Here is a 25409-nt window from a genome sequence, read left to right on the forward strand (position 1 = left end):
GGCACAAACTTCAGAGTGCCAGACTTAAAGCCTTTCTGCTTGGCTTTGGAGAGAGAACCTCCTTGCTAATGAGCATTTTCTTTAGCAGTGACTTTGTGATGGCAGAGGAAAATCCCAAGCTGAATACAGGTGTTAAAGCAAAGCAATTGTTTCACATATCCTGTAACTGCAGAATCTTACCTTACAGCAGGAGGAGGAGTGGAGGGAATTTCTTTGAGGAACTTAATATTGGAGTATTGGCACTACAGCCTGGCATATTACTAGAAATCAGCAGACACACTTGCTTCTGCACTTAATTTAAGGATTCACACTAAAGAAGGTTAAGGAGAATTGGAAAGATACCCAGAGAAAAGAAAATTGCCAAGATGTGGCACAGGTTGAAGGGCAGAATGTAACAGAAGAACAAGAAAAATGGCATGTTGAGCTAAGGCTGATAAGTAAATGAGAGGGAGGCTGAATACAGCTAGAGGAGATGCTCCAGCTCAGGGTACATGATTGAAGGAAACTAAGGAAATAGTGTATGATTTGACCTTCTGTGTATCAGCACAAGAAAATGAATTATAGCTCTTCAGCCCTCTTTCAATGATGTTAAATCTGTAAACATTTCTTATCTCCAGTGTCTATGGAATACAAATCACCCACAGCTTGAACTTGATATTATTCTGAAATTAAAATGTTTAATAATTTTTCATTTTGGAAGCTGATTTACACATAATCCTGAGAAAATTACAATAATTTAGTATTAGAAATAAGCAATTATATAAGAATAATTAACTGCACATTTCTTTAATTATATTTTATTTGTTTAAAAAATACAAAAGTAATTTATAGCTTCAAAAATAGACATTTTACTCCCTTTTAGTTAATAATAGTAGGATTTTAAAATGGCCTTGAAGATACTAACAGTACAGATATTTACAAGTTAGATAGCATACCTGGAACTAGTTTTAATGTATCTGTACAGGCCACTCCAGATAAGATTGCTTTTGGTCTTTATAAAATTTTTAAAAATTGAGCTACAAGCTAGCTACAAAGTATCAGCTACAAAAATCCTGGATTTTTTAATGGAGTGTTAAAAGCCTATTTGCTTTTGTATTTCATCTTGATCTAGTGCACAAATAATGTGATCACAGTGCCTAGTGTCAACCAAAAGGTGGTAACAGGCTACTTCCAAACCAATGTCTTTGTACACAATTGAATTCCTCACAACCCAGCCCCAATAACCATTTTGTTTCTCAGCAATGCCTAGGGGAGTCAATGTGCCTTTTACCCTTCCTGGATGATGAACACAGGCAAGATTTTAAAGATCTGAAGGGAGGGGAGCTGCTCAGTGAAAAACCCATCAGTTAGAACAGCCCATGGGCAGTACATGGTAGGATTTGAGCAGCTGGGCCACCCAAAGGAGGTCACTGAAGGGACACAAATGCTGCAGCTGGACCACAGCTGCCACAGGGATGATGGGAAGGTTCACTACAGTATGGTAAGTAATCCAGCAGCGGGGGGGGGATCTGAAATACCACACGACTTAGAATACACCATCACAAATTTCAGTTATGGTTTTTTACTGTCCTGTTAATGTCAAGATGTTATAAAATATGAATTAAACCGTCTTAATTCTTCTAAAAGTAAAATACCAATTTCTACCGGTGTGGTGAGTGTTTCATTGCTTGCAGCCATGCATCCATAGCAGGTCTGTATTCCTCTGAATCCTTTTGGGGCTCAAACACTGCTTCTATTCGCCTTAGCTTCTTTAGTTGTTTTTTGTTTGTCCAAAATCCTATAAACAGAAAATTCATTCTCCAGCTCAACTGCAAATATGTTATTTTTGAGCTGTTTAATCTATTTCTAAGAGATGCAAAGTGGAAACACAGAAAGAAATAATGAAAACTTTTCTCTTTTTACTCTCCCAGCAACTTTCTCAGAGGGAAGCATATTTTTAATATTGTGAAAATCCTTTCCAGTAGGATCCACTTGTTTGGAATTCTGACAACAATGCATCTGCTTAACTGGGATGGTTTCCAAGGAACAGCTCTGGTACACTGAAGTTCCCTTAGGTTTCATCCACCAAGTGCTTTTGGTTGCAGGTCCTTCTCAATGAAGAAGGGCCACAGAAACCAAGACTTAGCTGCTTTCCTACTGTCTTAAAAATTGTATCAATAGCAAGAAACAGCTGGTGTTACAGATCTTATCAATATATTTCATTAAACCATTCTTGTCTATCAAGGGTCTTAACTTTCTTGCACTTTTAATTGCTGAATAAATCTTACCCAAACATATAGTTTTTACTTTCATTTGTGTTATTTACATATCAAAGCACTTCAACAAAAACATGCTTTGTAGGTGCATATTAAGCAAAACTGTCAATAGTTTATAGCTTTCAGTCTGGTTAACAATATGAAACAATTCTGTGTGAGTAGAGCTGTTTTTCCTGTTAATAATTAATTTTGTACTTCCATCCCTGTGAAAGCCTCAAAGGATAAAGGCTGTGTTCACAGAGCACAGGACACAGCTTCAGTGGGAGTGAGCTGCAGTGGCTCCCTGGCCACGTGGTCCATCCCCAGCCAGCAGCACTCAGGCAGCACCAGTATGGGAATGGACATGGAATGTCTGAGTCAAAGAAGAGGAGGCAGCAAAGACAGGCTTCACCTTTCTTGTCTAGTAATACATCCTTCTAACAGTACTGTACAGAGAAACATAAACACTATTTACCTTAGATTCCCACAAAAATGGCTAAAGTAATCCTTTGAGGCGAGGGGGATTACAGTTATTTGAAGTTAGGCCCTTTTTTGTCTTATCTCTTTTCTATTGTATTTACAACATGATTATAAAGGTGGAAAAAAGCCTTTTTAATGTCTACATACCTGAAGCAAGACCTGCTAGAAAAGCTGCACCAAGACTAGACATTTCCACATTTGCAGGTTTTTCTATTTTCTTATTAATTAAATCTGATGTCATCTGCATGACAAAACTATTATTACTGACACCTCCATCAGCTCTATAGGAAGAAGGGAAGAAGTAGTTAAAAAAATGTGTTAAGTGCTTATTGCCAGCATTTCAGAAAACAACGTTTGGTATTTCACACTTATGCATAAATCTTCCTGTCACTCATGCACAAATGCATTTCCACTTTATGGGTAAATTTAGAGGACAGAACAAGGTGCCAAAAAAAAAAAAAAAAAAGAAAAATAAAAAGAAAAAAGAGTTGAAAAAAGAGTTTATAAACTCAGAGAGGAATGGTAGGCAAACAGAGACACAGGACTATCAAAAGCTCTGAAAGTTCTGTCTTTTAAAACTATGCATCATCTTGGCTGAAATATTGGGGTTTATAACAGAACCTTTACATAGTTACCACCACAATATGACAACACCTAACAAACCTTTCATGTGTTCTCAGATCTGGAAAAGTACAGTTCTCCTTAATACCAAATCTTTCTATTAGTTAGCTAAAATGCCTTCACAGTTGCTTCTTTTTAAGAAGAAGTTCAGAATGAGGCTTCCATCTATTTTCCCAATTTAATGGGGAAAATGAGAACTTATCAGTGCTGATCTTTTTACCATCTGAGATTTCAAAGTAATTACTCTTGCAAATAAAATAATTCTAACAAAAAGCAATCTTTGAAATGTCCTAGGTAGGTTCATTATGCTCTTGTACTCCAATACCAGCCATGTATGGAGCTGGTGTTCTATCAAATGTGGTGCAGAGAAGACCTCTAGTGTTTATTGCTATAGAAAGTGTTAGGGAGTAAAACTCCTTAGTTATAGGACATGTGGAATAAAGCTGAGGGCTCTTTCTCTGGGTTTTCCTTGATGGTGTTGAGACAAGCAAAGAGAAGCAATAGGAACCTGTGGAGGACTAATGAAAACAATGCCCAGAGACCAGGAAGCAACAAGGAATACAGGACAACAGCTAAAAAAGGAATGAATAAATTTATGGGATAAAAACAACAAAAAATCAAAGGTAATTGATAGATGCAAAAGATGTGTGGACATAAGGATTGTAGAGCAGTCTGCAGCCCTACTGAGAACCCCACTTGAGTGTGTCTCATTATGTTTTAATATTTAATCCACAAGCTGAATTGCTACTGCTTTTAGTTAAGTAATACAGACACTATATAAAACTGCAATTTTATATCCATGAATAAAAAATAACATGATCATACAATTTAAGGTTTATATTGCAATGCAAATGGAATCAGAATTCTAATGCTCCCTAGGCTGTATTTCCATACTTCCCATATTTAAGAGTTTTTTAAGAGTTTGCTCTTTTAATGTGACTTTTCAAAACTTGGATGCAATTTTCTATGTTAAAAAGCTTCCTAAGCAATCAAAGTTCTGGTACTTCTCATTAAACACCTAATCCTGGCTGTTTCTTCAACTTTGCCTGCTCTCTCCCAATATGTGAAGGAAAGCAGAAACTTTTACCTCCTCCCACTTCTGTATTGCTTTTTTCCCCACTGAGTCTGATTGTGACATGCCTGCCAGTCTGTTCTTCCTTTGCAGAGGCACAGGAGGGATGGGAACGCTCACCTCTGCTACTGTCTGCAGTCCCATGCTGACCCCTGGCTGCCCGAGGGAGGAATTTTGTTGCAGAGCTTTTTGAGCCTCAGGGGGCTGGAGCTTCTGACAACTGGTGTGCTCAGAGAAGGTCCCTACCAAAATGTGAAATGTGGTCTTCTTGCAAGGTTTAATTCAGCTAAATGTTGTGCAAGCATATTTTAGGGATTAGTTGCCTCACTAAATTTGACATAGTTCTTCAAAGATTAAAGCAAAACCAATGTTTAAAACTAATCTCCCTCTTTCCCTCACAAATAGAACCAGTTTTAACCAATGTCTTCAAAAAATTGTCTGTGAAAAACCCAGAAAATGTCAGTATGAAAGAACGATGAGAAAGGATAGAAAGACCTTTGTGGTAGGCATTGCTATATGCACTCTAGTGCTACCTGAAAACATGGATATGCCTTCTTTTTAATTTTTGTTTTAATAATTAGAACAGTTCATTACACTCCCACCAACAATCACCAATAGCTGTGGGTAGACTTTACTGTTGCTTAAGTTACATTAATATTTGACTTGGAAATCATCTACTTCTAAACAGCAGAATTTTTACAGGAAGAGAAAATGCATAATAAAGCTCAAACCTGTTTAAAATCAAACTCTCATATATTGAATTTAAAAGTTACAGGGAACTTACCGAATAGTTCGAAGAGGAATGTGCACCTTCTTCACAATGGTATCATAAAGCAGTTTATTTCTTTAAAAAAATATTTAGTTGAATTAGACATGATATATTCCATAAAGTGTTTTCAGTATCTATACAGTCAGAAAATAAATGCAAGGCAAGAAAGGCCTCAGTTCTGTTGGAACTGCTGCAATAGCTGAAAAGTTTCTAGAATGCATAAATGAAAAACTCAAACCCACTGAAACTGATGTTTGGTCTTTGTCACTGTTAAAAAGGCAAAGTATGGCTAAATCATGGCCCATTCTATGGCAAGTCACTGCAGAAGGTTCATTTTTCCCACTGAAAGTTACTGATGTGTTTCTAGAGATGTAATTGCTGATGTACCAAGTGGCTTAGAGTGAGGAAAGTAGGCCAACAGTGCTAACTGGAGTTTATCCAGCTATTCTGTACGGGGAATATCTGAAGCCTCCAAGCTGACTTTTTCCAGAAACCATTTCATTTAATGGGAGAAAATCTAAACACAAAGGATCTCTACTTTTTTGCTAGTTATTTGTATGCAGTATTTGAATGAGACAGATGAATTCTTAACATCCCTTAACATCCTTTTCAAGACACCCATATGTCAGTTCAGAAATTACTGCATCTATGTTCAGGCTTATGGTGCAGAAGGAAAATCCATTAGAAAACAGTTGCAGCAATTCAGAATATTGCCCTGGCCCAGACATCTTTTCTGAGCTCCTTGCAGGAGATTTTTATGCCCAAAGTGATGCCTCTAAAGCATCAAAAGCAAAGCTGTTGACTACATGGAAAGATCACATCAGTGCTCCCTGACTGGTCACAGCACAGTGTGAGCCAGGCTCAATCCATGCTCAGCTCCAGCTTGAGGCATGTTGGGGGTTGGCAAAGCAGTGACATACTGATGTGGTATCAGCAGTGACCAGCAGTGACATCTTTAGCCTTCACAGATCTGGAAGCTGCTGTCCATTCACATATTTTAAAACTTTTAAGAGGCCTGTTACTTTGTTTTATAAAACACCAAAATTTCAAACTTTAAACAAAAGCTGATATAAAACTTTCAGCTTCAAGGATACTTTAAACACAGCTGGAGAGGACTACAGTTTGTGACAAAACACTGTCAGGAGAAGAAGGACAAACTTTAAACAGAAAAAATTTTCAAAACATGCAGAAAACAACATCATTTAAGAATCTCTATATGGTTACTTAATGACAAAAACTCTGAAATAACAAATATACACAAATTTATTTGTAAAGTGTTAAAAAAAAGGAAGCAGCTAAAACTCCTTTCCAGTGTAACAGTAGTGTATTGTACAAACTGCAAAAGTCCATGTATCCATTTAACACTGCTGATCTAAAAAAAAGCAAAGAGAAGAAAATACAAGCCAGATAATTTAGCAAGCAGTACCTGAAAGCTACAGATTCCAATATAGCCCGAACAAGATGGTTTCTGGTAGTGGAAGGTTTCAGCCCCATGAAAGAGGCACATAAATATGGGTCATCCCCAGAAACCTGCAGAAAAGATGTCACCATGAGTTCAGTGAATAGTATTTGTAGGCTTTTGTGAAAGAAGTAAAAGAGTAAGAAAAAAATAACTTACGACAATTACAGGCAGCATAGTAAAAGAAGAAAATTGAAAACAATTGTAAGAGGCATATAGTGTTATTTTAGCTTACTCAGCAAACAGTTTAAATTGCTTCTTTCAACAGGAAAACGTTTAAGTGACTTCTTCCAAATAAAACAAACTAGAAAAGACTAATCCACACAATTTCCCTTTAAAATACATTTAAAATGTACACCAGTTGAGTAGGACAGGGCACACTCCTATTATTGATATTGCTGTTCTCTAATGTCTAAGATTTCACACGTCCCCTCCTGAACTCTTGAAAAAAAGATGAATTGACTTTCAAAACTAATATTAAAAAGGACAATAATATTTTTTATTGATGTATACTATAGCCTGTTATCAGTGACACTGAAGGAAGCTGGGCTATCTGAAGAAGAAATTAAATTCTTCTTTGCTTTGTTCCATTAGCATACAGAACTTAGACAAAGGTAAGGTAGAGATGTTAAGGTTCTTCATAAACACTAGTCCTGGGAATGATCAAACTGAGTATGGTTAACTCAAACTTTTAGCAACACACTGAGAGATGGGCTCGTATCATTGAAGCCAAACAGTTACTAAGACTTCTAAGAGAGAAGTCTATTATACTGAGCTTGATCATTCCCAGGGAAGTGCTTCAGTATTATCCTTGCTTTTCATAACACCAGGACTTGCAATCTTGCTAATATTTAGATACTATAAAATATTCTGATGAATTACAAACCCACACCTTGAAAAAAGGCAGAATAAAATAAACTATTTTAGAACAGTGATGAGAAGTATTGTCTAAATGAAAGCTCTGCCCTTCATAGCAGAAAAGCTGTGACATTGGTTTGTGTCTCTGCAGGCATTGCCAGTGTTACTAGGGGAAAATAATTCGGTCTATCTGTCCACCACTGATTTTCATATTTGGTAAGGTTTTTCTCAAGGTGAGGAATGGCATTTAACCATTCTGATATGACAATGGCCTTCATGTATTGTGATGAGCAACAGACAATAAGAATCTCAACAGTACAGAATAAATACTGTGATAAGATGTAAATTATTACCTTAAAAATGTAAAAATCAATTTTTACTTGGGTTATTAAAATATAATATTGATTTTATTATTAATGTTTTTACCTGCAAACCTGGAATGAAACAAACACCTTCAGAATCAGCAGTTCTCTGTGCCATTTCTGCCGTTTCATCTACATTGGTGAAAAGTTCTGTAAAGATACACAGGTTGTAGGATGTTATTATTTCCTTCAACTGCTTCACTTTGTCTCACTAATAGAAAAACATCTAGAGTCAGACTATCCTTTTTTAATATTTTCAAACTACATGTTGTAAGGGAGACAATCTCTTCTCTATTTCATGTCCACCAGTCACATCAATAATCCCAAACTATTCAGATGAAGGCTAAACTCAAAAGGATCCTCTCCTATCTGCTGTGCTGTAGCCTTTTGATCTTCAAGACATAAATGGGAATTAAGAATGATAATGGCACCTAAGAGTGCTAAAACCTTAGATTCATAGAACATATTCCACCCCCCCATGTTGTTAATGTCAGTCCAACCACCTAACAACTACAGAAAGATAAAATATGGGTCCTTGATACCCATATTTTATCAGCACTCTTATTATCTTTACAAGTGACACATAAGGTAATAGATCACCTCTTATCACAATAATGCCTCTTGGATAAACACTGCTTTTATTCTCTGTCCGGCCAGATGAATCCTTTAATAACTCTACAGACATTCCTCTTCAGCTTGTTCTTCACCCACATGAAACTCTACTACTAACATCCCTCTTCATCAGTTGTAACTAATTATGTCCTTATGTGGCCACATAACATGATTTTATAGAAGACTAGAGGTCTTCTCTACATTAGAGATATGGCTTTTTCTTGTCTAAAAAAAGTGAATTTTCCTATTAAGGGTAAATTAGTTTAATCTAGCTCAACTTACCTTTGAAAAGCCCATCTGGGTAATTTATCAGGAGTTTCAATTTACCTTTGTAACCTTTATGAATTTGTGGGAAAACTATGGATTCTACTGTGCTCAGACTAATAAACCTAAACCACATTTTTTCCTTCTTGTTTTCTTTGCTATTATTGAATTATACATATAGTACCTCTATGCCAGCACAGAAAATCAAAAATTAAGTAAGACTGACTTCATGCTGAAATTCCACAAACAACTACTACTTAAAAATTCTTAGAAGTTATAGGATTCCACTAAAAGAAGTCCACTAAACTAAGTTTGCCTTGCTGCAGAAGTTACTATTTCCAAACCTTTACCTCTATTGTGTCTCATCTTCATCCATGTTGGGCCTCACCACCCTTATTGAGGCCCTTACCTTGTGTTTTGGCCCAATTCCTTCTGTAGAGCTAAAGTTTTTCCATTCTCTAAAGCTGATAAAAGTTTCTGAATTCTGCTTCTCTGCAAGATTTTTTTCAGAAAATAAAGGCCTTACTTGTTACAGAGTTTAAAGCAGCTTGCCTTTTATTTATCCCATCTCTAAAACTTCCCCCTCTTTTTTTTCTATAGTAGCAACTGTAGGTCATGATAATTTTACTGCTGACTAGCTAAAAATCCTTTATACTTCTGCATATACCAATAATATCCATTTGAAGTACAGATAAGTTCCATATGGATAATTACCCATTTTAATGATGGAATCTGAAATAGCAAGCTTATATATGTAGCCCTGACACTTGAGCCTGCAGCACTGAACTGTGAACTGAACTGAGTCACTTCCTCCAAAGCCTAGTGGCTGTTACTCTCTAGGCTTAGTCAAACGTTGGATGAAGATGTGAGGACCAGTCTGAGTCATACTTAACCCTTAGGGGCACATACCAGAGCACATCAATGTACACATGCATCTAAAGCTTCAAGAAATGTGGAATTTTGGGATGAGTTACACTTGAGGAAAACCCTTCCCAGACAGTCCAGAGTTTGAGACATTAATCACTTTTTTCTCATCCTAGTAAAAACTATGCTAAATTTCTAAGTAAGTCAAGTAAATTTTGAAGTTCTAATTAGAATACTGAGAACAGTTGTTCTACGAACAATCAGTAGGTTTGAACATCACTACTACAGAGCTAGTATTTTCATAGTCTGTCATTTAACTGGAATGCAAAACCTTTCATTACAAAATAGTAACAGCCAAAAGACACATTACTTCCACGTGAAGCAACAGTTACTTTTATAGTTCTTCATGTTATTTTCATATAAATCAAACCTGTTATTAGTTATGAGATGTACAGCTCAAGATCTCTCAAAAGCAAGTGAAGAGTAAAATGTTTTGGGAAAATAAAATAGGCAGGATGGTCTGAGGCAGAGACTGAAGAGGAGATGATTATGCAAACCAAACTCCCTCAGCAGAGTGCCTACTAAAAAGATTGTGCATTTCTGCTGTCCAAAGCATGAAGATTACTTCCTTCACTTATGAATAATAAAATCAAATCCAGTAACATAACTATGAACCCCTAAAACAGCTTCTTATATATTTCACCCTCTATAAAATGACAAAGTTACCTATATCCAGAGCCCATTTTATGGCAGTGCCAACGTCCGATATAGAGCCTTCAGTTAAATAAACAACTTCTTCCCCAATCTTCCAACCGATCAGTGGATATAGACCTTTATTATTTTCCAGGAAACAAAATATTCAGTTAAAACAAATGTTTACAGAAAAACATAGACAACCATTCCTCACAATAAACCCACCTAGAAAATGTAAATTTCTTTGTAGAATTCAAACTACAGAAGTCACTGGTAGAGGTTAAATGTGTTGTTTAAAACTTTAGTGATGGGATAACAAGAGAACTGAGCAACAGGTTGTTAGATCAAAGTTAACTTAAAAAATTGCTATCAAATTACCAAAAAAAACACCTTTAAACTGTAGATGTATCTGTGCCTACTTTTATTTTTTATATAAGAAATTGTGCATACCTAAAAATTTATCAGCATTTTTCTATTTAAGTCCATCCAACTTTCCCCAAGGGTTTCTAAAAAGGAAGAGAGTTTTTCCCCAAAACATAAAGCATGAAGGCTTGGCTCTCAGATAGGAAACACAAAACTGAAACAGACATATACACACAAAAAAGGTAACAGAAACTTAGAGCACAGATCTTATTCACAGAAGAGGATGAAAATGGTGTACTTTTAAATTGCCTGTTTAATATGCAATGCTTCCTCAAAGAGAAAGCAAAAAAGAAAACAAGCTTCACCTGCACTTCAGCTAAAGAAATGGCTTTTCAGGTCACAAGATAAGAACCCTAGTAGTCAGTGGTCACTCCAACAACTCCACCCAATCAGGCACAGTAAGTGTTAGAGTGAAGGAGCCCTTCTGAGGACTCAGAGATCATGGGTAATACAACAAAGGTAAAGGAGTCCCACTGTACCTTTACAAGGACCAGAAAAGCATCAGAAGAATCTAGGGGCTCTCTCTGCTTTCTCAAAGTGACTTTGCTGACAAAGTCATCTCCACCTTGCTTGCCTGTGTCCAAATGAGTTGTGTGGGAGTACCAGTGCAATTGCAGGAACTTGTGTTAGTACTGGGGCACTCTGGTGCTTACAGTATAAAACAATCAGCAGCACTGATTAAAGTCTGTATTTGTCTCTTGAAAGGGGAATGTATATATATAACTCCAGATCATCCTGGTGCAGGTGTCCCTTGAAATCTTTTATTTTTTACTAAAAGTAAAGCCACAAAGAAAAAAGCCCAAAACATTAATTGAGTCGAAGATCCTAAAGAAGAGCACCTAATCAGTGACAGAGACATCCATCCATCATGTGGCCTCCCTAAAATGCTCACACCAGAGTCTCTAGCAGGGTAACATAATCCTACCTCTAGGGAAGGGCTCCCCATGATGCTTTGGCATGACCAGAGGTATTAAGAACCCTCAGACTACTAGAAGTAGCTTTAAACCTATACAACATGATTCCATCATTAATTGTGAGACGGGCTGCTCTTGAAGGAACTAATTTATTTTTCCTTTTTTTTAAACTGTTACATGTAGGAGCTAAATGTAGACCAGAAACTAGAACAGCAGCTAATGAATAGCTTGCACAAGGATGCTGCAGGGATTCATCTTGCAGTCTTAAATACATATGTCAGCTTTAAAGATTGAACACATTACATTTCATGCCCAGGGCACTGAGAAAGCCAGGCACTTAACTTGTCCCACTAACCATACCCCACGACAGCCAAAGAACATAGGGAAACTAATTTTACAAAACTAACAGCCTAAAGCAGTAAAAGTTTCACAGCACTGCCTTAGAAGATTCTAAACTTCTATCAGAATACAACAGCTAAATCAAAAAGCTTTACAGCAAGTTTTTTGCTATTACATTTTAACAGACTACATATGTATTATTTCCTAAGTAAAAATTTCATAATAATAAAATAATAATTATCATAAAAAGCATTTCCATTCATAGGGAATTCAATGTCTATGCTATTCAGTTCTGACACATCTCATGTATTTGCCAAGGTCCTTCAAGACTTGAGCTGGTAAAATTCTCTTTATCACACTGCAGTCCTCCTCCCCAGCCTCACTCCATTTTAAGTAGTAGACATCCTGAAATTAGTAACTCTTAAAAAATATGACAGACAGAGAGAGATTGTGTTGGCAAATTTACTTCAGTGTCATCTTCAGCGTTTGCTCTCTTGACAAATAGCTATCTCTGACAAATTACTTGACAGACCACAGATGTTCAGAATGGCAAAATTTTAAACACTAGAAACACACTGGAGAGCTCATTTTAAAAGAAAATTTTAACTTCTAATCCTGCATTATCTCATTGCATGTGCTTCAGTGCTTAAGGGCTCAAGGGGAGGAACTTGCAATGACTCACTGCAACATTTTGATGTGAGAAGCAAGAGGACCAATCCCTTTTTTCTCCTATCCTGTACAATACTGCTATGAAAAACAGGTGAAGGAAAAAACAAAACAGGAGTGATGCAGGTAGCCAGACATAATTACTAATGATACTAATTAAGTTCTCTTCCTGAGAAGCTTACTTTAGGGTAACCAAAATTTACATTGCTAATTAAAATTTTCAGAAGAGAAGACCACACAGTCTTCTGTTCTGAAAGAACTCTCAAGCTGTTTTTCTACACTCATAGACAGAAGGAAAAGCACAGCCCTGTTCTATTCTTTTGTTCTGTGTACCCTTAGGAATAACAGTTATCAAGGAACAGATGAAAGAATAGAATCCCCTGAAACCAAAACTTCACTGTCTTACTTCCCCGGGATGCAAAGAGATGCTCTCCAGTATTGACATTCCAGAAGCCACCTGTTCCCATTGTCAGTTTAACATCTCCTGGGTGAAAGCAGCATTCTCCAAACATAGCTGACTGCTGATCAGCCACCTGTCAATCCAACAAAAACAATGGGACAAGTTAGCTACCAACTACCAACCTGCAATTCTGGGTTTGAAAACATCTCTGTAAACACTCTGGAGTTCTGAATACAAGTAACCACTCAGGAACTGAGCATTCAGAGAGGACTCATTTATAATTTCTTAAGCATTTGCAGGCCATTATAACAGTCAGACTTATCACTGGCATCAAATTACACCATCAAGTTTCACAGTGTGAAGTATCTGTAGGACTCCTTGCAACACTGAAAAACATTATGGAAACAAAAGAAGTATTTTGTGGTTTAATATTTAACAAGGATAATTGAAGCATTTACAATCCCAGGGAGCAGAACAGAGTAGCTTGGCCTGAATTCCTTTTTCTCCAAATAGAAAGTTGAAGTTTTGAGGTCTTGCCTTCCTTTTTCCTTGATACCCCTCCTGTACCAAGTTATTCCATGCTCCATTTTTCAACCATGATTATGGTTATTAAATGTATTTACTTATGTTTTTGCATTGGTGAAGCAGTAAATTTACAGCTAGATTTAGTCCACAGTTCTTTAAAACCAGATAATTTCATGTTAGCTGGGGGCCAGCTTTTTCATTTAGCTCAATTCAAGCAGATTTTGCTCCAAATCATCACTTCAGGTTTTCTTATCCAAATTCTAACTTCTGAGGAAAGAACACGTTATTTGCCACTTATTTTTAGTGAAAAATAAAAAAGGGATAAAAGGTACCACAAGTGGATATATTAACAAATACTCTTACAGTTGTTTGGTCTCACTGAAGTCAAGCCAGAATGAACTGATGCATAACTTCATACAAAACAAGTGATTTTAAGCCAGACACACACATTACCAGAGCTTAGAGTCCTACATTCAGAACTTAATCATTTGGCCACACAACCTTAGTGGACCTCAACCTCTAGAAATCCCTTCTTGTTCCTTTCTCCTCCTTCCACCTAAGGTTGTAGACTGTGTTTTTGGAGAAAAATTCAACAATCAATTCTATTGTAGCTAAATCACAGAGACTCAATAGAGAATATTAATGAAAGAAGCAAGTACTAAATCAAACCCAAATAAATAGAGTATAAACATATAGATTTAAGAAAATATTTTCACTTACCAGTGCCATTATTGGAATAGGTACCCCAAATATTTCAGAGTCAGTTGATCCAAAGTTGAAGCTTAAAACAAATCACATTAAAATGACCTTTTTGTTAAAATGAAATCTAGGTACATACAGCTTGGGTCTGGATCACACATAAAAGGTAATGCTACTGACTTATTTTAAAGAAAACATTAAAACTATCACTTTAAGAAAAAAAAATCACAGTAAAAAAGTTTTGGACATGGCATACTTTTAATATAAGGTATAAATGCACAGAAAAATATTTTTGTGTTCATGTGTATTATTTGGCCTGTGCAGAATATTTAGTACTTAATAATTAATCATAATTAATTTAGGAATTGATTTAACAGTTATCATATTCATGTAGTTATGTCTTCATAGTTAGTTACCTTGTGTCTCTTACTGGTGGATAAATAGACACTGGAATAGAAAGTAGATTGCACAAAGTGGGATTCCAACATTTCTGAAATGAAGTGAAAGAGTAAAAACATTAGCAACCATTTCAGAAGCACAATAAATAGTAACAACATTCTTTGGAACAGCACATACCGTAAAGGGCTCAAAAATGCCTGTGGAACTGGCATTTGAGTAATCTGTAGCATACACAGAACCTAGCACGAAAAGAGAGAACAAAGTAAGATTTTTAGACATCCAAATATTTACGTTTTCTTTAAATATCTCATTGACTCCTGTGAAATATAAATCAAGTGTGTATGAGCAAAATCACGATGCAATGAGCAGATTTTACCTGCTGCTCACTATACTGTGCACACATTAATTACTCTATTTCTGTCATGAACCTGACTAGAACAGCCAACAGCACCACACCAACCGCTTCACAATCACAATGTGACTCCTCAGACATTAGTCCTCAGGATTGAAACTTGTAATTCTTCCACATTTGTAACAATTCTTTGATCTTCTGCTTTCACAGGTACTTTTCTTCAATCAACACCAATTAGCTCTGTTAGTTCTCTTAAAATCTTATACTCTTAGAAGGCCGATTACACTGAATAAATATTTTCCTTCCAGCAGGCCCAAAGAATAATTTATTCAGTAGTTCTTTTGGTAACAGGAAATATGTTACAATTTTTATTGAATATACAAAAGCACAAATTGCAAAAAAAGTATCTGAATTCTAGGATATATACATGACAAGTAATGAACATAATTTCTTAGATTCCAGTGTGTTTTACTAATATTTAAGAGGAACTGTAATGTTCACCTTTAGTCAATCTATACAGTAACCATGTGTCAACTGTTCCAAAGCAGCAGTTGTTTTTTTTAGCAGCTTCTTCAGCCTGGGAAAAAAAAATATGAAAAAAAAAATATTTACAATTGGGTACAATAAGAGAAGAATATTTATTGATTTCTTTTATTATTTTCTTCATGATTAATCAGAATGTCCTCAGAAAATAAGTCTCTGATTGTAAACTTTTCTTCTAAACAGGCTGAGTTGGCTGTTTAACAGATATTATCCTACAAATTCATGCTCCTAACAGAAAATAAGAACACTTTCTTACAGCTGTTTCTAAGGAAAGAAATGCAATTAATCTTCCACTGTAGGGGCATCATAGCCTTATGAAAAGAAACTTACAGTCACAATTATAACAGTGGTGAAAGAGTGCTAGATAAAGAAAACAAGGTCCTGCATGGTGAGTATTAGAGCAATGAATATAGCAACACAGAGCTCAGGGCTCATTAGTGCACTAGAGTAATCCAGCACAACTTATTCCACATGCATTTTCCAATTCACCAAAATGCAAAATGAATTGTGCAGTATGGTATTATTTGTGAAAATGCAAAACACTGGCATAACGCAGAGTGGAAAGGTAAGAGGTCCCATGGAAAAGAAATAAAATCATCATGCAAAACCAGAGGGCAAACAGCTTCAAAACAAAGTACAATAAGTGTATAAATGTATCAAGTGAAATAAGATGATTTTATTACGTTGCTTATGTATGAAGAAAACTCTTTACTACTACACATTTCCAGAATGAGAGGAAAAATTTGTACAAATATAAGTTACTATTTAGGTAGACAGGCTTTGAACACTAACAGAAAAAAATCCTTTCTAGTTCTTCTGAGAAGAATGAGCAAGATAAAATTGAAGCAATTACAGCCAACAGTCACAGAGTCATGGAATGGCCTGGACTGGAAGGGACCTTAGAGAGTTCCAACTCCACAGCCATGAGCAGGGACACCTTCCACTAAACCAGGTCACTAAAGCCCCATCCAGCCTGGCCCTGAATACCTCCAAGTCACAAGCCATCATTATGACTTAAGAAACCTATTGCTTTTCCCTTTCCAGCTTACCTCATGTATGTTTTTAAAAACCCATGACAACTTCATAGAAGCTTGATGTGTTGAAAAAGTAAGAAAACTGGGTGCCAAATATCGATCATTCCCAGTCAAGAAATGAAGCACTGTAAAAATAACATGGATTACCTGTTTCAAAAGAAAACAGTTACTTAATTTTTAATCTTGCCCTTTAAAGGTTACTAATCAATTACTTTTAAAGGATGACAACACAGATGAAAGCTGCTGACATTAGATTCAGAAAGCTGAAAGTCCTTTAGAGGATCCTTGAGTAGGATTATGTAAGGATGTTCATATCGACAGACAGCCTTCCTGCAACACACACCACAGGAAAGAGCAGCTGCTCTAAGCAAGGCTGCTTTAGCACCTTCTGCTGGAGCACTGACAGCCACTGCTCTGCGCTGCAAACACTGGCCACCTCTGTGAGCACAATGTATGATGTGGCTGACAGCATTACACACTGTTATTCCAGTGCAAGTTCTCTTACAGTTGACAGGCTCAATCATGACTTACGAGATTTACCAAAATTTAATCATTAATCAAGTTTTCACAAAAGAAGTAACTGGCAAACCCAAGAATTTAATTTCTTATTGTAACTGTGCTGTTTTGGACTTAGAGCAAATCTTTCTCTTCTGAAGGTATGAAGCACAAGCCACAAACAGCATAAAATGTAACTCCTGTAGATAATCTGAGCAAAGGGTACATGAAAAAAACAAGCCAAGAAACCAAAAGCCCAAACCACTTCTAACCCAGACCTACCTACACCCACAATCCATGCTGTCATGGTGTCAACATGAAACATTTTAATATAACAGACTAAAAAGTAACGAAATAAGTCTTAGACCTGTAGGAATCTTTTTCCATAAAAATTACTTTAGGCTACCAGTGCTGAACTTTATTTCTTGGAACTATCTTCTATGCTAATATTACTCAGTTAAATGTTCATTGCTCAGTTAAATGATGGTCACAGCACATCACATCACCATCTGAACAGGACACTTGCAGTATTCCATATAGTGTCCTTACTTGTCATAAAAGTTAAACAGCTCTTATATATCCAAGCAGTATCTAGATTAGTGCAGTTTTACCTTCAGCAGAAGGGAGTTATTCCAGGAATTCACAAGTTCAGCACTTCTTAAATCTTGCCAACTTATGAAATTATGAAAGGGTTTCCCTGTCCTCCTGAAAAACAGTATTTGAATGATTAAAGCTAGAGAACACAAATTGTCCAAAACATTCAACATTATTCACCATTTCCAATCAGGACAATAAACACTAGGTCAGTTCCTATAATAACTGCATATCCTCCTGGTGGATTTGAGGAATTATTAAATCAGCACACAGACATTTGGAGTGTCAGACTTCTCACCAGAATTAAAAATACATATGGATTCATCTCTTCCAATGCATAAAGAACAAAAAGGCCACACACTCACGATCTGTTCTGAACAGCTCTAAGGTGTGGCTGTGCAAACACAAGAGAACATGAGTGACCTGACAACTTCTGCTTTTGAGTTCAACACTTCTACAGCCTGCTTCCATCCAGTCTATGAATACAAATTCATTTTAAAGAACACATAACATACATACTTGTGCCATGTAATGAAAGTTCCTCTCTGGGTGGAGATGCCAAGACCAGCAATTTGCCTCATGTGAAGTCCTGCAGCTAAAATCCAAACATGAATGACAAATCACAAAAAAAGCATTTATTTGGAGAAGCAAAGAAAAATATTACTTCTTCAATATAACTATTAAAACTGTAGAATACTTAGGAAAATAATAGTTTATGAGAATATAAATCTCTACAAATCGCTCAACTAAGTGTTAAGAGCAGTGAAATGTTAGAGTGCTCTGAGTCAGACAATTGATTCCAAAGCAGATAAACAAACCTACGTATTTTGCAAAAGCAGTTGTGGCTCACAGACCCTTTCCACCCTCTGAAAGGCCTGTTGATACTTTATATGAACAATCCCAGAGACAGGCAGGCAGATTACATATGCCCACATAATCAATTAAAATTTGTATTTCACATGGATGAATGTGAACAAAAGCAAAGCACCAATGAAAGGACCTTTACAGACTTAGGGAAAGAATTTCTATAAAGAAACAAAACTAAATTGATCCTGCAGGCAGTAAATAGATAAATATGAACACACCATAACTTTTTGCATCACTTTGATAATGACATGTCTCACTTTAAATATTTCTTAAGCAATGGTTCAAAATTCCTAAGAAAGAATTTGCTTAAATCAGGTACCACTGAATGCAACAAAGTATACTTTAAAGTCAGAAGTACAAAAATGAACATTTGGATATACACCAATTTTGCTGTTAAACCTTACCTTCAAGTAACTGTTACAGAACATTTTTTCTAATGTAAGTGTAAATAATTAAATATGTCCATAGCTATTTTCAAAGCAACTCTGTTCAGCTTGCTAATTACCTCCAGCCATACTTACAGAAGCAAAATTACATTAAGAAAATACACATTAAAAAATTTCCACTTAAATGACAGACTACCCACCCTCTCCTAAGTACTGCTACTCTGAAGGGTTCTCAATCCAGCTCCTTGAACAAATCACAGGTTAAGTAGGTCCTGCTCCTATGTGTTCTCATGTTAATTTTCACATCCAAAGTTGCTCATTTGTGTGAGCATGTCCTGCAGACTCTACACCCAGCACCCTCTCAGGAAGGGGTTTCACAGAGAAAGGGCACATCCTGTGCTACCCAACTCTACGTGTGCTTCTGCACCTCCCCTTACACTGAGTCCTTGCATTCCTGTCAGCAGTGCTCTCAATTCCTCAATCAGCTGGAAATTAAACCAGTGCTTTCACAATGCAACCTGCTCCACCTGCCTGCACAAGTGCTGCAGGAGGGTACAGGAGGAGCACCTGGGCGTGGGTGGCCTGAGAACAGCACTATTTCTTTTTCAGGCAAAGGCACAGCTTTCAAGCACTTGCACGGCTCACTAAGGAATACTGGCATGTGTTTTTCCTTCCCATCTCCACAACCTGCACGGTCCCACCACTTTCCCTGTGTCAGCTATCATACTCTCCAGACACCCACGCAAGTGGGGCTAACTTCCATTACAGACAAAAACAAACCTGAAGACAAACATGGACATTTTTCAGTTAAGCTGTCTTTTGGATGGAGTGCTGTTACAGTAAGAGACAGAGCTGGGACCGTGCAGCCAGAAGCTTCCACCTTTAGGTAGTACTGAACTGCAGCAGCTCATCCACACGTGCATGGAATCACATTTAGCTCCACAAGCCCTGCAAACCCAAGTGTCACTGTGCTCCTTCTGCTTCCAGACAATCATTCCTGCCCCTGCTACCACACCCTCTCTTGCGTCAGCACAAACATTGGTGAAGCTCTGCTGGCATAAACAACCGGACAGTGATTCCACTCAGGAAGCTGCCCTAGACTAGAACTCTGTAAAAAAGGGGTGGCACTGCTTCTTTTGACAGCACTATGAGTTATGCTTACTTACACATGCACTTAAAAATGACTTGCCAACAATGGGTGCAGCTTGGCCACAAGGAAATCTTCCCTTTTTAAAACTAGCTGAAAAGTCTAGCTTCCTGACTTGTCCCACAGAATGAAAATGAAGGAAGACAGCAAGGTCTTTGGGGGTTGAGGCAGCATTGCTGTTCTTGTGACCAAACAGTTGTGGCTGCTAACAAAACAAACCAAGAGCCCAAAATAATCAGCTTCAGTTTACACCTGGTGATATTTACTTTTCCTGTTCCTTAGGCAGCCTTCCAAAGGAAGGGACAAGCAGTTTTGCCATGAGCCACGTCTGAAGGCAGAGCAACACTGGAGACCAAGCAAGAGGGGCTGAACAGGAGGAACTGAATGGCTTGAATGAAAGAGTGCAATGTGCACACACGAGCCAAGGAGGCTGGGGCACTGTGGGAAGGCAAACTGGGGTCCAGCTGACAGGTTCACAGTATCAACATGGCACAGATGATCCAGGATGGATGGCAGAACACTGGAGGCAGATTAATATGAAAGCCGTGAGAGTTGTAGAGAGCAAGAGCTAGGTTAGAGCAGCATCCAGAAAAGCAGGGGGAAAAACCCATTAGAGGTTTGTCAGAAAAAGGAGTTGTATGTATTTAGTGTGTGGAGCACTAGGAATTTTTAGGCTAAAGTACAAATAGAAAAGAACAGTAATAGAGGAACAGGACAGCAAGAATCACTTAACGTTTGAATGGAAAAGGAGGAATATCAGGTTGCAATCGAGTGAGCCCAGCTCTGCAGCATCCCGCATTCATTCTCACTCACACACACAAAGTGGTAGAACAATGAGGCACTGGAAGGGGAACAAGCCTGCTCTCTGTCCCTGCACAGAGGCATCTGGAGGAACAGACACTGGGGAAGGATGCATATACAAAAAGCTGGAGCCACAAAGTGCTGGCACTAATGCATAAATCAAGTATTCACATCGCTTCTACTTCAATCCTAATCTGGCCCCAATTAAAGGAAAAAGGTAATTGAAGAATCCTAATTTACACAATGATTGAATAGGCCTTAAAGCATGTTGTAGTCCTGTGCCCAGTGATGATTTTCAGTACTAGCTAAAAACAGTTTTATTACCCAAGTAACTAAATTTACTAATTTTGATAAATAAATAATTTCTCAAAATTTAAGCCCTTACCGTGTACAGCCTCTTTTATTACACCAATAAATTGACTCCATAGCACTTCAGGATCTAATTCAACCCATCCAGGACGAGGATAAAGTGATTCTACCTGTTCGGGAAACACAAAAAGCATTATTATAATCCCTAGAAATCAGCAAATACATTTGGGTTTGGGTTGTTTTGTTTTGTTCTTCATTTTGTGAATCTTCTGTAAGAGTAGAATCAACAGTGTATTTTTAAAACATTGCTCAATGTGGGTGTGTGATCTCTAGAAGACCTCCTCTGTTCCAGGGCAATAAAGAAGCTCAAAGCCCTTGAAATCAGGAAGTCCAAACCTCTTGGAATAAAGGAACCTGTAAAACCCCTTCCAGAGCTGCCATCAGGAAAACAGGTGTCTCAGAAAGCTGTTTTTGCTGCATTGCTTAATTCTGACGTCGATGCCTCTGAGCTTCTCAGTGGCAGCAGAGCAGGCCTGGGATCATTTGTCAGACGAGCTTCCAGCGTCAGGGAGGGTCAGCTCCACCGAGAGCAGCCCCTTCCATCTCCGAACTCCATCAGATTTCTTACACTTCTCCTCGCTGCAAGCTTTTCATTGCAATAGGTAACAGTAAAAAAAGTTAATTCTGGAGATTGCCTCGATCCTAAAATCACAAGCGGTGCTAACCAAAAGCAGCCTAAAATTAATGTTCTAAAGTTGACACGTCTTCTCATGGAGCTGTTACATGATGGGACGCATGTAAACGTAAATCCTATGCAAATCTCAGCTATGCCCTACTAACAAAAGTGGTTTTGTTGAGACAGAGATTAGTCGATAAGAGACCGAAGGTAAGGTAACCGGGAAGGGTGGGAGGGGGTGAGCGCCGAAGTAACGGATTGAGTGCTACGGCTGTCCCGCGGGGGTGGGGGGCTGGGGGTTTCCTTTCCCCCCTCGGGAGGCGGCGCCGCTCCCGTCTGCCCCGGCTCAGGGGATGCCCGGGCACCGGGACTAGCCGAGCTGGCGGAAAGCCTCTGCGAACGCCGAGCTCCGACGGGCAACCCCTGCAGCCTGTCGGGGGCCCGCAGGTCGGAAGCGCTCGGGGCAGAGCGAGCACGCTCGGACCCGCCCGGCTCCCGAGACAGGTGCTGCCCCCGGCTGCTCTCGCCGCTCGGCCCCGCTCCGGACCGGTGGCGCGCCCCGCAACCCGCCCGTACTCACCTTCCTGTGGCTGGAACCCCTGACGGCGGCCGCCCGGTCGTAGACGTGGCACTTCACCACCGTGCTGCCCACGTCCACCCCCAGCACGTACTGCGCCGGGGCGGCCCCGCTGTCGGGCTGCCCGCACGGCATTACCCGGCGCGGCCCGGCGCGGAGCGGAGCACGGAGTGAGGGCGCTCCTGCGGCCGCGCCCGCCACGGCCGGCCGGGGGCGGGCGCTCCTGCGGCCTATGGGCGCGGGCAGCGAGCGGAGCCGCCGCGCGGGCAGGTGGCGCCCGCCGGGGGCGGCCGGGGCAGGCCGCGGCCTGCGAGCAGCGAGGGCGGTGCGGCCCCGCCCGCCGCGCCCTCACCGGGCAGGGGGACCGGGCCCTCGGCCCCGGGATCCTACAGACATAGCAAGAACACGAAAGCCAAGCGTCGCGGTTCGTCTGTGCAGTCTCTACATAAATCTACTACGTGCACGTAAAAAAAGGCTTTTAGTTAAACATCAGGTGTTAAGGGCTTTTCTAAAAGGCTGAATTCAGCCCTGAGCGCCGCGGGGAGAGATGCCCAGGGAGCGATGCTGACCCACCGTGATCAATGTCCGACCCCAACTTCCCCTTACACTAAACGAGATACGTTTTCTCCTGGGATTTGTCACTGAAGGCACTGAGCATCCATGAACAAATTACGCATATTTACACCAAGTCATGAGCTGCAGCAATTCACTGGTGCCACCAGTTTGCTTTAGAGAGGGAATGGCATCTAAAATTACTGCTGAAACAGAGTCAGTGACAGAAATGTTCCCGTATTGCCCTTGATGGGTAATTGTTAAATTATTAAAATTATTATTATTAAAAATAATTTTTAAAATTTTAGATGGGTAATTTTTAAACAGAAACAACCAGAAATATTAACAGTAAAACAATAAAATTCAGAATGCTCAACCCCAAACCAGTACCAGTAGAATTTCATTTGAACCCAAATGTAATCAGAAGAGTTAGTCAATTAGTATAAACTCATTTAATTAGAGCAGAAAAAGCAAAAAAAACCACATTGAAAATATTTCCCCCTTGCAATTCTGGTTTGGCCCCTCTTAGAAAAAACTGCAATATGAACAGTACTATGTGAGATAAGTCTGGCATTACTGGATCTTTAAATCAGGAATACTACTGACAGTGAAAGCCATATTAAGAAGAGGCTTCTCACCTCACATGGGCAGTCGCAGAGGTCACTGGGACAAAGGTACAGATCACGGGGAAGTGAAGGCATGTGAAAGAGAAAGCCAAGAAACAAGTGCTTTACCTCTCCTTCCTAAGGAACAACACATTACAAAATCACAATCTCTATGACTTTTTATCCTCTTTGACTATCTCTTGACATACAGGTAATAGATGTATGTCAGAGAGGTACAAAGTACTTCAGATTCTGGTGAAAAGTACTTTGCTTCAAACTAATTTATTAAAACTAACAGCATAATACTAATAATAACTTAAAACTTCTGATGAAAGCTCCCTCAATAAGATTCAAAATGTGTAACTGGTATAAAAGGTTAAAACCTCTCCAAACATTCAAAAATTAAGAAGCCTTAAGAAAAAAAGGCATCTAGATATCCTTTGTGTTTTTACAGTATCAATACAAGCAGGATCTACCTCACTGCAAGATTAGCAAAACTTCAAAAAGAAAATGGATGCAGGTTACTTTTTTTCATTCACAAGCTCCTAATATAACAAACACATATCCTTTTGGTTGCATGGAAGTGGCCATGAAAAGTCGATTTCTTCTAGCAGATCTTAAATTCTGTTTAATATGTTAACAAAGAACTTAGATGTGTGGAAAAAGATAACCTGAATCAACTTGCAAAGTGTCAATGCATACATAATCTTAGCCACAGAGAGCGTGTATTAAAATTGCTTAATTTATGAGAGGTTTATGAAATACAAATTTCTTATTATTGTCCTGTTTGTAATGTCGTAAAAGTAATGCAATAAAAGACACAATGTGCTTTGATATGTGCAGAGCGTGTCCATACATGACTTATCTGTTGTTAGTTAATATTGTCTGTCATAAATAATCTCATTCCCACCCAGGCACTCTGTCTATCCAAAACCTTTGCCACCCTCATAGAAAAATCTTGTCAATATGCACAAAAGCCCCAAGTTCATTTTAGCACAGGCAAGAAACATTCAATTTGAAGTGAAAATGTATGGACACTTTCCTGGTAACAAGCCTGCATAACCCCTACCAGCACCCCGAGTCCTCCTGCTTGGGTGAGGGCACATGGGTGCCATGTCACTGCTCAGAGAGGGAGCTGGCACACCTGGGGTCACATACCAAGTACCTCAGCAGCCATGTCCCATACTTCTGCATCTTCTCTGCTGAAATCCTCAGCTTCTTTGCTCTCTGGAAAGCGTGGCTGGTCTTATTTTTTACTGGGTTATCAAACCAAATGAAGGAGTGGAGGCACTCCAGGGACCTGTACAATGCTGTAGCAAAGGAAAGAGTTATTAAGTGAAACCAATCAAATGGCAGAACATCAGGGTCAAGATCCTCCATTGCTAGCAGGGACAGCAAAACCCTACCATGATTTATACTAAACATAATTGAATATTTATAAGCAGTGTCATCACACTCAGCATGCTTCCGTCAGCAATTCCTAGACTTTATAGGATGGTGCAAGAGACCTTGAGATAGAATTGACACAGACCCAGCAGACCTAACTCCAGAAAGAAAACATGATCTTGACACTGTCTTGATACTTTCTAGGACCAGATTATTAAATAAAATTTACAAATTAACTGTATTTTGAATAGTTTTGGTTTTTTTAAATAAAATATTCTCAGGTGCATTTCTGTTGTGTTGGATCTTCGTTCACCTAAGGCTTCCAGTATGAATCAAACTTGCCAGTGGCACTGCTAACAGGATTCCAGCATTGAAATCTTATAGAGCAAGACCCAAAATTTATAATGCATGGGGGTTTTATCTTCTCTTCCT

At 38.7% G+C, this 25409-nt stretch overlaps 2 protein-coding genes across 4 annotated transcripts in view; both read right to left on the bottom strand.

Moving 5' to 3' along the window:
- Positions 1 to 657: 657 nt before the first annotated feature.
- On the bottom strand, positions 658 to 25160 carry GK5 (glycerol kinase 5). Of its 3 annotated transcripts, none has more exons than XM_059855370.1 (17): positions 24750 to 25160; positions 23625 to 23729; positions 21258 to 21351; positions 18191 to 18266; positions 17689 to 17782; positions 16598 to 16729; positions 15507 to 15582; positions 14831 to 14892; positions 14671 to 14744; positions 14276 to 14336; positions 13037 to 13163; positions 10322 to 10426; positions 7920 to 8005; positions 6603 to 6706; positions 5192 to 5251; positions 2862 to 2995; positions 658 to 1777 (listed from the first exon to the last, which is right to left on the bottom strand). In XM_059855370.1, exons 1-17 carry the CDS (start codon positions 25014 to 25016, stop codon positions 1641 to 1643), a joined length of 1794 nt encoding a protein of 597 aa, XP_059711353.1. In that variant the 5' UTR covers positions 25017 to 25160; the 3' UTR covers positions 658 to 1640. The 3 variants fall into 3 exon arrangements, with proteins under 3 accessions (XP_059711353.1, XP_059711355.1, XP_059711354.1); XM_059855372.1 differs by having other exon boundaries at positions 24757 to 24783; XM_059855371.1 differs by lacking the exons at positions 23625 to 23729; positions 24750 to 25160 and adding an exon at positions 22438 to 22626.
- XRN1 (5'-3' exoribonuclease 1) overlaps positions 24762 to 25409 on the bottom strand; it is a 38545-nt gene continuing 37897 nt past the window's right edge. Inside the window, exon 44 of the transcript XR_009487663.1 lies at positions 24762 to 24901. The gene's annotated coding sequence lies outside the window, so the exon portion shown is untranslated. The remainder of the gene's footprint in view (positions 24902 to 25409) is intronic.

Source organism: Haemorhous mexicanus, chromosome 10 (genome assembly GCF_027477595.1).
Source record: "Haemorhous mexicanus isolate bHaeMex1 chromosome 10, bHaeMex1.pri, whole genome shotgun sequence".
NCBI lineage: Eukaryota > Metazoa > Chordata > Aves > Passeriformes > Fringillidae > Haemorhous > Haemorhous mexicanus.

Bases quoted from the DNA above. Each gene is read 5' to 3' on its own strand.
- GK5 (XM_059855370.1), bottom strand. From the start codon at position 25,016: ATGTTTAGTATAAATCATGGTAGGGTTTTGCTGTCCCTGCTAGCAATG. The intron at 18,267-21,257 runs GTAAGGGCTTAA...TTTGGATTTTAG, and splicing joins AATAAAAGAGGCTGTACACG to CTGCAGGACTTCACATGAGG. The intron at 16,730-17,688 runs GTAAAACTGCAC...CTTTTGAAACAG, and splicing joins ATAACTCCCTTCTGCTGAAG to GTAATCCATGTTATTTTTAC.